This window comes from Astatotilapia calliptera, chromosome 11 (assembly GCF_964374335.1).
Source record: "Astatotilapia calliptera chromosome 11, fAstCal68.1, whole genome shotgun sequence".
Lineage (NCBI taxonomy): Eukaryota > Metazoa > Chordata > Actinopteri > Cichliformes > Cichlidae > Astatotilapia > Astatotilapia calliptera.
Window position 1 is genome coordinate 33,995,283 of NC_137432.1, and position 15,733 is coordinate 34,011,015.

Below are 15,733 nucleotides of genomic sequence, written 5' to 3' on the forward strand. Positions count from 1 at the left end.
TACCTCATAAATTAAACTCATCTCTGGGCGATTCTTTGTTTGAAATTTCCACTTGTAAGCTGAAGCCATGAATGCACAAGTAGTAAAGTAATCATAATGAAATAATGCAAGTGATAAATTAAAAAAAGCGAGGAGTGGCCAAAGCAGCATGTGTGTCAGACTTCCTTCATGAAGTTTTAAAAATAATAAATTTTAATAAAATCTAATTACACTTGAGTCTTTTGTGACATTTGTTTAATTTTAAATCTATTGTGTGTAACATAGAGAACCAAGTATATTAAAACCGTTTTACCTTCCAAACATTTGACCGTACCCACCCGTTAAAGAGGGACTCATTAAGCTCTGAGCTGCAGCAGCTAATTACTCTGCCAACAATTTCCCCAGATCTTGCTAAACAAGATCCAAAACGAAAATAACAAAAACACCGACAAGAAGCAGATGTTCTGTTGCTGAAGTTGAGAGGATTCACCTCCCATAAGAAGCACAATTGGAAGATGACTCAGCGCGAGACACTTGCTTCAAGCCAAAGTTTCAAATTGGACATGATTACATGTAATTACGGAGGAGAGGCTGCTCTCAGAACAATGCATCTTCAGCTTGAGACAAAAAAAAAAAAAATCATATGGAGTGCCCATTTAGCTGTAAGGCGTCTTCTTGTTGACTTTCTCCAGAGAAATGTAAATGGCTGGTTTTGCTGGGCGAGGGTGGCAGGTATTATTTTGCATCACTGCTGCCGTCAGAACCGTATTGTGCTAAAGTTAATTAAATGGGAGAAAAAGCAAAGGAATCAGTGAACAAAAGCGGTGGAAAAAATTTTTAAAAAACATTTTAATCGTTAAACTGACTGTACATTCATTCAGATCGAAATTCACAGGAGAGTTTTTAAAAAGAGCGGGATCACTTGTAGAAGACGAGGGAAGAGGTCATGATGATGTATCCTGGCTGCTGCGCTGGGTTTGGATCCCGTCCGTTGAACAAGCCAAAGTAGACGACAGTGTTGGATTCAGACCTGCTCATGTTGAGCTGTCGGGACAGGAAGAGAGCCGCACAGTGTTAATAAAACCAGTCTAATGAAATGACGTGAGGTTCAGTCTCAGAGACTAGTCAAGATTTACTCGATTAGATCAGGAGTCTTTGGGGTCAATAACTCACTCGAGAATAATAAAGTGCTCCTTTATTCTAATGGGTACAACTTCAAATCAAGTGCTTCTCCTCAGCATGACTTCAATTTGAGGTTCTTATAAAACTACTGAAGAAGAGAAGCCCTTAGAGAAAGCACTGTGTAAGTGTGTAAGCGACGCAGTGATGAATTCCCACTGGCAGATTTCACATTGTGTCCTTCTTACAGCAAACTGATTGTACTTTTACTTTTTTCCTACTCTTGAGTCTGTTTGATGTCCCTTATATGTTCATGGGCCCCACCCATCTGGATTCAATTCTTCTGTCAACACGTGGAAGCCAATCAGAAGACAGTCAGCTAAAAGGAATGGAGACGAGAGCTAGAACGATTTCAGACAGAGGGACTGCATCAAGGCCAAGAATAAGACTAGGATTATTTTGAACTGTCAGTCATGCAAAGCTTCTCTATCAGAGGCCAGTAATGTCAACATTGAGCTGGAAATGAGCATAACAGAATATTCAGCCTAGTGCAGCTGTGCATCCGTTTTGAAGACTCTCCAGCTTTTAGACAGTTTTGATTTCTCTTTGTTATTGTGGACACCACTAGAAAGCTCACGCAAAAGCGTATAAGATCTATTATTGCCACATCTGTCCTTAAGAAACATGAAATTCTCAAACTTTTTTAAAGCAACAGTTCTGTTGTGTTAAAAAGCTATAAAGCATGGCTCGATTGCCAGTAGTCTGCTTACTGTGGCTGAATAACATTTTAGGACGGTTTTATTGTGGGTTTCATATTAAGAGGAGCTTTAAGTCTGGCATTTCATAAATATTTAAGGGATGAAATGAGAAACTTGGTGGAGAAGAACCAACCTGTTTGGTGACGTCAACCCTCCACGGATTCACCTGTAGTCCATCACACCAGCCTCCACGGCCGTACAGCCATGTGCCGTGTTCGTTCGGTACAGCGCCCTCTTTGACGCGCATTGCACAGCCCAGAGCCGTTCCTAATGGTCCCAACATGACATTAAAAGCGTTTGATTTCCAATTTGCACCGACCAGTTTATTTTTAAGGCTTTAACAAGCACCTTGATAAACAATCCTCAGGTACATTTGTAGGTTAGTTCATCAGCAGAATATTTTTTAAAATTAAAAAGAAATGTAAAGTTTGAGGATTTCAAATTCATTTTTGTGGATAGAGTATCGATCTAGTATTTTTAAATTTGGATGGCAGGACAAAATTAAACTTGTCCTGAGGACTCAGACCACTGACAACTATAACATCTAAAATCTTTAGCAGTCATGCAGAAAGCATCTTTTCCTCACCTGCAGAATCAAATACGTGGGTGTTGTTATAAGCAGCGTTGATCACGAAATGGTGAGAGGTGACACAAAATTCTCCGCAGCCGTTCTCGTCGCTGCCGTGTCCTGTGATGACAGCGTACAGCTCCACCTGAAAACAGACATGCAGCCAATGTGATCCTCCACAGACCGCTGTAAACAACTAGCAAAGACTGTATGTAAAAGATGGACGTAGCCATCGTGACTTCAACCTTAAGGACTCTGAAGATATATTACATTGAAGCCTTGAGCTGCGTTTTCACCATCGACTTCATGGCGTTTTTCTTGAATAACTGTTTAGCTCATAAATTAAGTTAGCAATAGGGTTATTTTCTCCATAAACTTCTATCCAGCCTGACCCCTGGTGGCCATTGCAAAGAATGCAGCTGGAAGTTACGTCCATCTTTTAGAAACAGGCTTTGACATTTTGTGGTTAACATCATATCCGATACCTTTTTGGTGGACGCTGGGACAGTGAATTTGATTGGCTGGTACCTCTTGTTGTAATTTTTGTCAAAGGTTCCTCCATCGTACAGTGACATCACTTTAAAGGGATGAAAGCTCTCCACAAAGTTTCCTGTGACAGAGAAAAAAACCAAACAAAAAAAAAAAATCTGACGCAACATCTTCCTCTAGATTTACAAATTATGGAGCTTTAATAATCCTGATTTTTTATGCGTTTAATTGATTATTAATGATATATTTTGAATATGCTTTAGCATCAAAGTGGTTTAAACATACATTTTAAGATCATATCCTGGTTTGTTTGCATGAGAAAGATTTCCTCAGTAGTGCCAATTTGTGCTCAGCGCACACACTCATGACCTGGTTGTAAAATGTAACAAGCTTCCTGCTGCAGTTTGATTGCATCATCTGTGTTATTCACCTGTCTGATTGGTGCCACTGAACCTCAGATTGAGGGAAACAATCCAAGGCATCGCCCAAGGCACGGTCTTCATAGTGAAGGTGCATTTATTGCTGTCCAGCAGGGGGATCAGAGGGGACACATCCGTCAGCCAGCGCCCGATACCTCTGGTAAAATAAGACAAAAATCATATTGCACAAACTAATAATAATGATAATAATAATGACAATAATAATAATAATAGGTTGCATTTATATAGCGCTTTTCGGGGCCCTCAAAGCGCTTTACAATTCCACTATTCATTCACTCTCACATTCACACACTGGTGGAGGCAAACTACAGCTGTAGCCACAGCTGCCCTGGGGCAGACTGACGGTCATAGCTGTGCTATCAGTGCTTCCCACGAGCTTTGTACCTGCGGAAGGCAGTGATCCATCGACCCAGCTCCATGTTGCAGTACGGACTCGTGCGGTCGCAGCAGACAAAAAGCTGCACAGTGTGATCCCACTGAGCGCATGACGAGTCTCTCTTGCCCGGACATGACAGCGATGCATCAAGCTCCAACATGTCAAAGTCCAACAAGTCTGTGGACAAAGTACTTTTTAAAAAAAATTAAAATTAAAAAAAAAAAAAAAGAAAAATCATACATTTTCCATCTTTCTTATATGTCAATGTTCCTGCTGCCGAGAGTCGACCATTCACCTATTCCAGTAGGATGTTAAGTCACTCTGTGTATATAATTTTTGCAGTCAAGATGCCAAAAACTGCTCTTTAAAAAGAAAAAATTAAAATAAATAAAATTTAAAAAAAAAAAAATCATTTGAAACTCCAGAGTTGAGAAGCCCACAGAGGGGCTGCTCCCAGTCCCTGCCACCAGGACAATGAAAAATGTTCATATTTGAAGTTAAGATGAATATCCAACATTGGTTTGGGGTGTAAAGAGTCATGATAGGCAAGGCAAGGCAAGTTTATTTGTATAGCACAATTCAACAACAAGGTGATTCAAAGTGCTTTACAGAGACAAGAACAAATAAAAAGCATGATTTAAAATTGATTAAAACAAGCAAATAAACTAACTAACTAATTAACAAACAAACAAACAAACAAACAAAACAGTATATAAAATCAAAACAGATAAAATCAGAACAGTAGATAAAATCAGTAGTTAAATGTAAGTTTTGAAATTTAAGCTTAAAGTGTGGATTTGGTGCTTTATTCAAATGCAGCTGAGAACAGGGGCCCGTTCTTCGTACCTCGCTAAGTAGGTTAGCCGGATTAGATTGTTGACGATTTCGCGTGATCCTGGATCGTTCGGTTCCCCGAAGCTCATCCGGGACTTGCTGTCATAGCAACAGAGCCGTAAGCGTAAACCTGCTCGGGAGCAGGTTTACTTTATGTAAACAGGATTAGATCGCGGCCACGCAGGTATGTCCGCTTCATTTATACGAAAGCAACAGCGATATTTTTCCACTGTTTCACCATAAATAAATATTATCAATGTAACTAAAGATAATGCAGCACCTGATCCTTTTATTGATGTCACACAGATACATACAGGTCATTTCCTAAAAAAGGGAAATGTACTATTAACATTCTATTACATGTATGTGATTATTACAGATGTAATTCATATTTCAGAGTAGTAATTGTAAATTACTTCGTGTAATCAAGATGAGAGACCACGGCTATAAAAGCGAAGGTGGATTTGGGAAGCCTGTCGCAGCCATGTCCTGTCCGTATACGCGACCAACCCATTGCGGAAGGTGCAAGATTGATAAGGAGAGTCCTCAGAATTCAGCGTATATTGCGGGATAGACAGGATCCTTTAGCTCAGCGCGACAGTGTGCTCATTGAGAGATATCGATTTCCCCGTGAGGGTATTATTTACTTAACCAACTTGTTGACGAGGGGGTGCAGGACCACCACCTGTCTTTTTTTCCTCTGCCCTTTTCTTGGTTGCTGTTATGAACAAACTAACAGAGTATTACAGGCCAGTATTACCTTGCCAAGAGACGCAAAGCAATCTAAGAGATAAATATTACCATTCTGTAGAATACTCCTGTATTCCACTTTTACTTGTTCCCATGTTCTTGTGGGTCCTGTTGTGGCTCTAATGTGAAAGGGGATATAATATAACATATTATAATATAATATAATGCCATATGATATTGGACAATATAGTGTCATATGATAGATCTACCCTACCGCCTACTGGTGTTGGCCAGAGGGGCCGATGGCGCGATATGGCAGCCTGGCTACAACCGTAGCTGCCTCCACCAGTGTGTGAATGTGGGAGTGAATGAATAGTGGTATCGTAAAGCGCTTTGGGTGCCTTGGAAAGCGCTATATGAACCCAATCCATTATTATTATTATTATTAAATTACCTACGAGTTTGATTTGTCAACAACTTTCTGCCAGCCCTCTCTCCTTGCTTTTGCAGCCTTTGCAGTGTTCTCTTGCGTTTTAATTAAACTCTGAAACTCCTGAAATCCCTCACTCATGAGTTCTTGCTCTGCTGCCGGAAAATACCGAGCACGCCCCTTGGACATTTTCGCCGACCAATCAGCGGGTTGCCGATCAATGTTTCTACTATCGATGCGTAGCCCCTTTTACGACACCCAGTGATGTCACATTCCTGCGTCCAGCTGTAGTAATCGTCAACAGCAGGTGTGTTCGGGGAACCGGATTAGCGAGCTCACGGTTAGCGCGATGATTTGATCTTGGATGTGTCATTTGATCTTGGATGTAGTAAGCGACGTACGAAGAACGGGCCCCTGGTGAGTCTTCAACCTGGATTTAAATAAACTGAGTGTTTCAGCTGATCTGAGGCTTTCTGGGAGTTTGTTCCAGATATAAGGAGCATAAAAGCTGAATGCAGCTTCTCCGTGTCTGGTTCTGACTCTGGGAACTGATAAAAGACCGGATCCAGATGGTCTTTTAGCCGCAAAATGATCAGTTTTATTTTAACAATATCTGATATTTCTTTTCTGTCACATGAATCTGATTAAAGCGTAATGCTTTCACAGATAAAAATCAGTCTATTACAGCAGCATTATATGAACAACTTTTCTATCACAATTAACCTGATTATGTAATTAACAGTTGTTTTGATAAACTTACCTATAGACAGGTCGACTGTGGCCACGGCTCCTTTGTCCCCTTGCATTTGGACTTTATCAAAGACAGAAACAACTTTTGCAGGATTCTGGAGTTTAGTCTGCAGATCAGCAAAGAAATCAAACCTGGAGACGAAGCAAAAGTAACTGATTAATGACAAAAAACCAAAACAAAACAGTGCATCCATGGAGAGCTTGTACTGGTGACTACAAACTACATCAAATGCCATAACCAAAATATCTATTTTGAGGTTCATTATGCATAAGATACAGCAGTTTAAAAAAAAAAAAAAAAAAAACCAAATACAAAACAACATAAAAATTTACTGCATATAAGTTTCATCCTTTAGAGGTGTCACATGTCCTGTCTTTTGTGGGGGGTGAGAAAGGCCATGGGCATTGATTTTAGGAAGTCTTCTTATAGCTCATCACCTACCATCATTACAGCTGCTGATATTGAGATTGTGGAGAGTTACAAGTATTTAGGGGTTGTTCTTGACCTCAAACTGTGTTTTGAGCCTCATGCTGATGCCACTACCAAAAAAGTTCAGCAAAGACTGCTCTTCTTAAAGATGATTAGATCTTTTAATGTCTCATCTGAAATGTTCTCCTTGATTTACAGAAGTTTTATTGAATCTGTTATTTCTCTCTGTATTGCTGCTTGTTTTGGTAACATGACTCTGAAGAACAAGAATAGTTTTGGGACTTTTGGTAAAAACTGCCAGCAAAATCTCAGAGCGTTGGCAAGACAGGCTTTTGGCCATGTATAACGAGCATGTGCTGAGGAAGGCTCGCTTTATGGTTGTAACAATTGACTTGTTGCCCTCTGGCCATCGTTTTGGAGTACCTGCAAGGAAGACCAAAACAATCCAGGTTGCTTTTATCCCTACTGCAACCCGTTTACTTAATGGCATGTCTTGTGGCTTTTTATCATTGTTTTGTTTATTCTTATTGCTGCTAAACTGATTTCCCCCTGTGGGACAATATAACCAATGTAACCAAAGCAGCCGACGTAAAGTGGCTGCATTCAACACAAGGAAGAAGAAAGCTACAAGACCAAATGTTCCATCTTGCAGTTCTAAAGAAATTGATCAAAACTTCAATTAGCATGTAGGTTTTTCATTCTACATAACTAACCTCTTATTGTTATTAGAACTAAAGACTAGAAACTTGAGACAGAAAAAAGGCATAAAATAAATTACTCAGTGGAACTTCTATTATAACCGTCTCTGAAGAAGGCCTGGTATTGATCATATGTATATTAATCCTAAAATCAAAGTGCTACTCAATTAAAACAAAAAAAGTTGGATTCAGATTCCATCTGTGAAATCTAATAATCAGTTAAATTCCAGTTAAAACACTGGAATAAAGCTTCTAGTGTCCTCTTGTTACATTATAAACCGTAATCTTCCAGTAACCTTCATGTACTTACCACTGGGCCTGCCAGTTAACAAAGCTGAACGTGGGGTAGAGGAACCAGCCCATCTCAGCCAGCAACCCCTGTTTGTCAATGCTGATGAAGAAATTTGGGGACGGGGTGTTCTGGAACGACACATTGACCAGCTTTCCAAACCTGAACAACAAATCGGAACATCAAAACAAAAACCATTACTGTGACCTTTTAGAAGAACAGTTAGTCCTTGTACGTGAATGTGAAGCATCAACATCAGGAGGCTTTTAATCCTGCAGGTGAGCCGATCTTACCGGAGCGTCTGAGCGACCGCAGGGTCCTGATGCACCATGGCAGCTGGGATGCTGAGCAGCGAGAAACACTCATCCCCAACACAGTTCATATCCTGGAGTGGATTTCCAGGGAGGGTATAGACGAGGACACCGGAGGCATTGGACTTGGCCATGCTCTGAACCTGAAGGAAAACAAATCAGAGAGGATGAAACTGTTACAGACCTCAATATTAATAATTAATGTCTATGCTTATGTAATTAATGCATTCATGGTTTGGTCTATAAAAGAAAGGAAACAGGGAAGAATTTGAGGCTACAATGCTGAAAACTGCTGAACTTGACATTTATGGTAAAGGTTTGTGTCACATAGATTTGAAGAAGAGAAAAAAAAAAACAAACAAAAAAAAACAAACACAACATTAAACAAATGGAACATTTTTATTTTTCACCAGAAATGTCTGTGGTCTTAGCTTCCTGATTTCTCTGTGCCTAACTCCTTAGAGTCATATAACAAGGGGAAGAGTGATTTGACTGAGAACCATCAGCAGACTTCATAAAACCAACTATCCACAGTGTCCATCCCACACTTTGATATATGCTGTGAAAAACAAATCCCCATTGATAAGTTGAGCAATCTGCAGCACAGTGGCTCACGGGTGCATGTCTTTTGGGGGAAAAGTCTCCAATAAAGGTTTTAAAAAATATATCTAAATTTAAAACTTTAATAATCTCAATAAAGACATATCTGCCTATGAATCTGTCAGCAAGGGGCAAAACTTTTGATACTGGAAGCTTTCTGGTTCCACTAGTGGTCCGAGTGCTATTGGCCAATCATGTTTGAGCAGGCTTTGACTACATGTGGGTAAACAGTCTGTGTAGAGAGCAAATGAGGGATTGGATTTGCTGAAATGCAAACCCAAAACTATCAGTACAGTCTGCCAATGATTTAGTTTTTGTTTTTTTAAATCATGACGTTTATATATTTTTCTCCTCATTCAAACAGATGATAATGATAATAATGATAATAATAATAATAATAATAATGGATTGGATTTATATAGCGCTTTTCAAGGCACCCAAAGCGCTTTACAATGCCACTATTCATTCACTCTCGCATTCACACACTGGTGGAGGCAGCTACAGTTGTAGCCACAGCTGCCCTGGGGCAGGCTGACAGAAGCAAGGCTGCCATATCGCGCCATCGGCCCCTCTTGCCAACACCAGTAGGCGGTAGGGTAAAGTGTCTTGCCCAAGGACACAACGACCAGGACAGAGAGCCCGGGGATCGAATTGGCGACCTTCCAGTTACAGATATGCTTCCCAACCCCCTGAGCCACGGTCGCCCACGTGGGGGGGTCAGTGTACAGCTTTGATGTCCATCAGCTACACCGGAGACCAGGAAGTGTTGGCCTCACCAGCCAAAAGTTCCCAAATTATTAAGAAATAAAAGTCAAATAAAAACCAAGAATTATTGTTTTCAGCCTCTCAGCATGTAGACTTGTGGTTTCTCCTCCATCGTTTCATTATTTTTGTCATTGATTTTTGAGTTGCCTTTCAATTCTGTCCTTTGTAGGTTGATCATTTTTACTTCCATCAAATGATATAGCATACCTTCATCCCTAACACATTACCCAGCCCACATCTGTATAGATATCCAGCCTGTTTGTTTTTTCCATTGAGATCTGATGTGTTTATGTAGTCAAGCTTTAAATGTCAAGAAAAAAAAAAAAAAAAGCCTTTAAGTCTCCGGATCCTCCCAGTTCGATTTAATTTCACTGAACTTCAAGCACGTCACCACCGAAGTCAACAAACTGGAAGCAAAAACATTCATTCAATTTGACACTAACAGACCTTAGTGAAGAAAGAACAGTTGCCTTCAGACACCCAGGCCACAGCACCTGCCACCGAGGGGAAGGTTTCACACCCATCTCCAGCATCAATCACTGTATAGAACTTTGAGCCCCAGCGTGCCATGAGCCAGTCATATCTGGCATCTAGTCTTTTAATGATCACAGGCATCTTCCACTCTGCAGGGGGGAGCCAAGAATTACAAATAAATGATTCCTCTCAACATTCCTCTGCATTCTAAATATTAATATCTATTAATAAACAGACCTGAAATTAACCTTCTGACTTCACTCCTCTAAAAATCAGGCAGGTCAAGAGAAAAATCAGTTGCAGAGTCTGATTCCATGCACTGTCTTACCCTCTGAGATGAAAGCAGCCTGGGAAAGACCACAGCCATGTCCCATGCAGCTCCAGTAGTAAAGCACTCTGGGGATCCAGTTACCCAGAGCAAAGACGGGCACCGGAGAGAAGTGCAGCCTGGACAGAACCTCCTTTTTACTGCAGAAACGTAAAAGAGGCAAGCGCACGGATGGTTATATTAACTCAGGAAGAACCATAAAACCTTATTTTCAGCTCCAAGTTTAAACTCTTGGACTTCAAAATAATCAATTTATTTCATACAGTTCATCTGCTAACTTAGGGGGGAAAAAAAAAAAAAAAAAAAAAAAGCCATTTTAGTCACATGCCTTCTGATTGGCTGCACTTCAAAAGCAGAAGATCGGAGCATCAGGTGGTTGTGGTTTCTGTGTCTTAGATCAGCGGTCCCCAAACTTTTTTGCACCACGGACCGGTTTATCACCAGTGTGTGAATGTGTGTGTGACTGAATGTGTAAAGCACTTTGGGGTCTTTAGGGACTAGTAAAGCGCTAAACAAATACAGGCCATTTACCATTTATGTCAGACAATATTTTCACAGACCAGCCTTTAAGGTGTGGCGGATAAATACAACAAAATAACACCAGTACTGGTAGCAAAAAAAAAAGAAAAAAGAAGATTTATTCATAACACACAGGAAAAGACCCAGGGAAACTGAGTTAACGATAAAAAAGATAAACAAAATAATGATAAAAACCTTGAAAACCATAAATTTCACACTCGAGCCTCAACTCTTGCAGCACGGTACCAAACAACTCACAGACAGGGATATCCCCTGTGACATCATACAGAACCAAGAAAAACTGTCCAACACAAAGCACTTAGATGTGTCTGAAGCTTTTGATGGCCATATTTAATGCAAGCATCCACCATTTTAAGTGCGCATATTTGAAAGTAAGAAAAATCCTTCATAGGTTAACTCTAAACAACCCAAGAAAATGGTTAATACAATAAATGTCACTCTGGCAGTGACATTTGGGATCTTGCTCATGTTAATAAAACATTGAGATTTAAATAAAAACATCATGTTTTCCAATAGACTAAGGAGTTCTAGGTACTTTTTACTTCTGCTGCGCTTCCCTTTTTTCCCAGTGCAGTTTCCTGTGTTTGGTACAGTATGTTGTCACTATTATTAAGATGGTTCCTGTTTCACATAACCGATTATTTTACAGCTTTGAGGATTAATGTTCCTGAAAACTGTAAAATAAAATATCAGCCTCCTGTGCAAGTTTAAAAAAAAAAAAAAAAAAAAGGAAGTATACTCTGCTCATTTAATCTTCCAAGAAACTTTTTAATGTCAAAACTGTTTCACAGCACAGAGTTGAAATAAATGATGAAAGTGCTAAAATTATCCATCGTATGAAATCTATATTTTATGATCTTTTGGAAGGCCCTGTGTGTTTCACGTTCAAATAGAAAAAGGTAAATTTCCAGTTATATAAACTGAAATTTTATAGTTTACAGACAAAATTAACTTATGGATGGGAATGCATTAGAGAGGAAACAAGTGGGTCTCAAAGCTTTATGGAATTTGAACCAGAGCAGAAAAGAAGTCACATTTCACAAGTCTGCAGGTTTTTTGTTGTTAAAACTGTTTAATTTTTAACGGGCGACCGTGGCTCAGGGGGTTGGGAATCGCATCTGTAACCAGAAGGTCGCTGGTTCGATCCCTGGGCGCTCTGTCCTGGTCGTTGTGTCCTTGGGCAAGACACTTTACCCTACTTGCCTACTGGTATTGGCCAGAGGGGCCGATGGCACGATATGGCAGCCTCACTTCTGTCAGTCTGCCCCAGGGCAGCTGTGGCTACAACTGTAGCTGCCTCCACCAGTGTATGAATGTGAGAGTGAATGAATAGTGGTATTGTAAAGCACTTTGGGTGCCTTGAAAAGCGCTATATAAATCCAATCCATTATTATTATTAATTTTGCATCTGAAGCTCTCAAACTGTCTTTAAATAAAACCAGCAACTCCAACTCTATGCAGTCACGTGAAAATACTAAGTACAGGTTCTACTATTCAAATGAACATGATCATCAGCAGGTATTAGCGCCCACTCAAAGTACAGACCTCAATCTGACTGAAATGCTGTGGAGGGACCTTAAGAGAGCTGTGCATAATTTAATGCTCACAGGCCTCAGTGAACTGAAGACGAGTGGGCCAACATTTACCCCCCAACAGGGACAGAGGCTGAAAGTCACACACAGAACCATTACTTCAAAGTTCCTACTGCTAAAGGTCGTTCTACAACTTATTCAATCATTGGATGGACTTAGTGTTTCACAGTAGGTCTTTTGCCACTTCAAGTTGCTGAAGCCAAAGATTTAACCAACCTGCAAAAATATTAAAATTGACAGAAATTTATCCCCAAGTGAACTTTCAAGCACTTTAAATGATTTATATTTGTCAGTCATAATATGCACCACATTTGCTTTGTTGCTCCTGCTGATATTTGTGTTCTGTTGTGTTGTTTTATTACCCAATCCATCATCCTCTTCACTATCTGTGCAGTGCTTTGCATGTCATTTCTGTAGTGATGTTGTGATTCCATTTAAAAGTGGGTGTGCTGAAATATTTCCAGATGTGTACAGCTGTTCTTTTAAGCCTTTTTTCTGTTCCATTTTCACGTTTAGCTTTTAGCCTCTAGTGGAGGTTGCATGTTCTGAATCCCTGTCCATATCTAACATTTGACAGAAAATCGAAGTTTAGCCTTGTGCTTCAAAACTAGACTGTGCGTATGTAAAGTGAGCATAGGTAACTCCACCACCCACAACAGAAAAATTTTGCATAAACAGCTTCAGAATATTAATTAATTTAATATAATTGTATTGACACTGAGTATGTTTTACTCAGTGCAGGTATGCATTGCCAAGTGCTATTAAACATCTGTTTTCTATCACCACTGGAACCCAATTCGTCTGCCTTACAGCGAGGATGAGTCCTTCACGCTCACCTGTGGGCGGCGGCCCGCAGCACCTGCTCCCGCATCCAGAGAACATCATTGACCACAGAGTCGTCCAGGGATAGGAAGAGCACTTGTGTGCTATTCGGAAGTTCCTCCACGAGACTTTTTAGCGAAGACTCTGAGCTCCAAAGGCACTCCAGAAACCCTGAGTTGTTGGTGAAGGCGTGGATCACCAGAGGTCCCCTCAAAGCGTCGGGCTGGAAGGAAAACTCCCCATCCAGAGTTGGTACTTTGAACGCGTCCGCCGGGTCACCGGGCTCCGGCCCTGCGGGAGGTTGCCGAGATCTCAAACTCACCGTGCTGTCACCTTCGGTCAGCAACACCTGGCGCCTCGGTCTCCCTCCTGTTTCAGCGATATGAGCTGCCACAACAATCAGGAACCACAACAGCGCAGACTTTGAACGCAACAAAGCCATGTTCCCGGTGTAAGCTAGTGCCCGTGAACTCACCACGAACAACCGAGGTCGGACATCACTTCGCCAAAAGTTAACTTAAACTTAAAGGGTCAGAGTCTTTTTTAGCTGTCCCCAGACGACCTGTGATTTCCTCCTTCCACCTAATCATGACATCCAAACATTTGAGCTGGAGGCGGGCCGAGCCGCTGTCTACGGCAGCCCTGCAGGGACACAGGTCTGGGAAAGCGCAAACGGTACTTTTAACGGAAAATGATCTGAAACAGAGAATTTGATTGGTCGTCAAAATAATTAAATCTGTCGTGATAAAACGCTTAGTTGAGGCGGAAAACAATAGCAAAACAATAGGAGACAATAGCTGCAAAACGACTAGCAGAAATAAATTTTCAACATCTCGCGAGATTTGATGATGACCTGACCTATTTCAGAGAAATGTTTTAAGACCCCTGATTTACCCCCCCCCCCCCCCCCAGTTGTGGTAGATAGCTGTTGCTCCTTGTGCCTGGTTCTGCCGAAGGGTTCATCCTGTTAAAAGGGACATTTTTTTTTCTTCCTACTGTTGCCAAGTGCTTGCTTATCGGGGGAATTTCCTTGTATTATTGTCAGAGGTGGGACCAAGTCATTGTTTTGCAAGTCTCAAGTAAGTCTCAAGTCTTTATCCTCAAGTCTCAAGTCAAGTCTCAAGTAATGTCAGGCAAGTCAGAGTCGAGTCTCAAGTCACTGGTGTAAAAGTCCGAGTCAAGTCACAAGTCTGAAACTTTGAATTTCAAGTCCTTTCGAGTCTTTAAAAAAAAAAAAAAAAAGCATGTTGCAGTTATGCTAAATGTAAATATTAGACCATGTAATTTTAAAATCTGTGTTTTTCTCAACACATGACAAAATAGTGAACTTAGAAAATATACACAAATTGTAAAATTGCACCTCTTTAAAATGCAGCTCAATTAAACCTAGCTCCTAGAATAATTTTCACCGACGGTTCTGAGATAAGCTGCATGTTATTCTTGGATGCGGTTGTAGGACCAGCTTTAAAATCGCATGACAAAAATATCATACATATTAAAAAAAACTGCATCACCAACGTAGCCTGGACAACATTTGCTAGTTAGATGAAGTCAGCTATCTCATTGTAGCATATTTATATGCATATTTATAATCATACGGTTCTTGGAGTGAGTGCATACACTCATGAAGTTTAGTAACTTCAGGTCACTGCAACAAGCCCAGGTACAGTTTACCGCCGGATGGGTGCAGGACCTTGAGATGCACCGTGTAGAACAAAAGACCATCGTACGTATCATAAGTTTACCAGTCTCACAAATTGTCGTCATAAATACACATTCCTTAACCGTTTATTAATAGGACCTTTGAGCTCAACGGTAATTAATTAGTAGTGGAAATAATTTCTGGTAGCATCACAGAAATGTAGCAGTGACAATAATATTGTATGCTGTAATCGTACTGGGCAATTAGTGATACAAAACAACTGTTTTATCCTGTGAATAAAAGCATATGTTTTTGTCAATGTACCATAATAACAGAAGCGAAACGCAATATTGTGTCAGGACAATTCACTATTTATGCACAATAAATAAAGGAGCATAGCGTGACAATTTCTGTTCAGCGCCAGACTTGCTTGTAACCTATATCACCAATTATGTTAACTACAACAGCAGACTGACCTTTGTGTAAATGCTTGGAGCAGACTAACCTGTGAGCTGGAGTGTTCTGGGACGTTATATTTGGTCTTAGAATGGCTGCAATCCAGGACACCTGTCGCCTCTTTGTTACTTCGGAAACATGGCTCGAACAATTTCTCTTCAACGACGTAATCCGATAACAACCGATCTCTTTACCCGTCGGCTTCCCGTGGCTGTCATGCGACCGGCTATTGCAGTTAATAATACAACAGCTTCTTGACATTTTTGTGTTTCTTTTTATCACTGTATAACTGATTTTAATTGAAAGCCTAGTACCGCTTGCCACGAGTTCCCAGAATCCTTTGCGGTTCTACC

At 40.5% G+C, this 15,733-nt stretch overlaps 1 protein-coding gene across 1 annotated transcript; it reads right to left on the reverse strand.

Annotated features, from left to right (window-relative positions):
* Positions 1-811: 811 nt before the first annotated feature.
* Positions 812-13,936, reverse strand: LOC113032274 (uncharacterized). The gene is made up of 12 exons (XM_080308159.1): positions 13,297-13,936; positions 10,329-10,468; positions 9,974-10,149; positions 8,144-8,304; positions 7,872-8,012; positions 6,444-6,565; positions 3,738-3,906; positions 3,344-3,489; positions 2,910-3,034; positions 2,443-2,569; positions 1,990-2,123; positions 812-1,023 (listed from the first exon to the last, which is right to left on the reverse strand). The coding sequence occupies exons 1-12, from the start codon at positions 13,722-13,724 to the stop codon at positions 898-900; spliced, it is 1,995 nt and encodes a 664-aa protein (XP_080164285.1). The 5' UTR covers positions 13,725-13,936; the 3' UTR covers positions 812-897.
* Between the last annotated feature and the right edge of the window lie 1,797 nt (positions 13,937-15,733).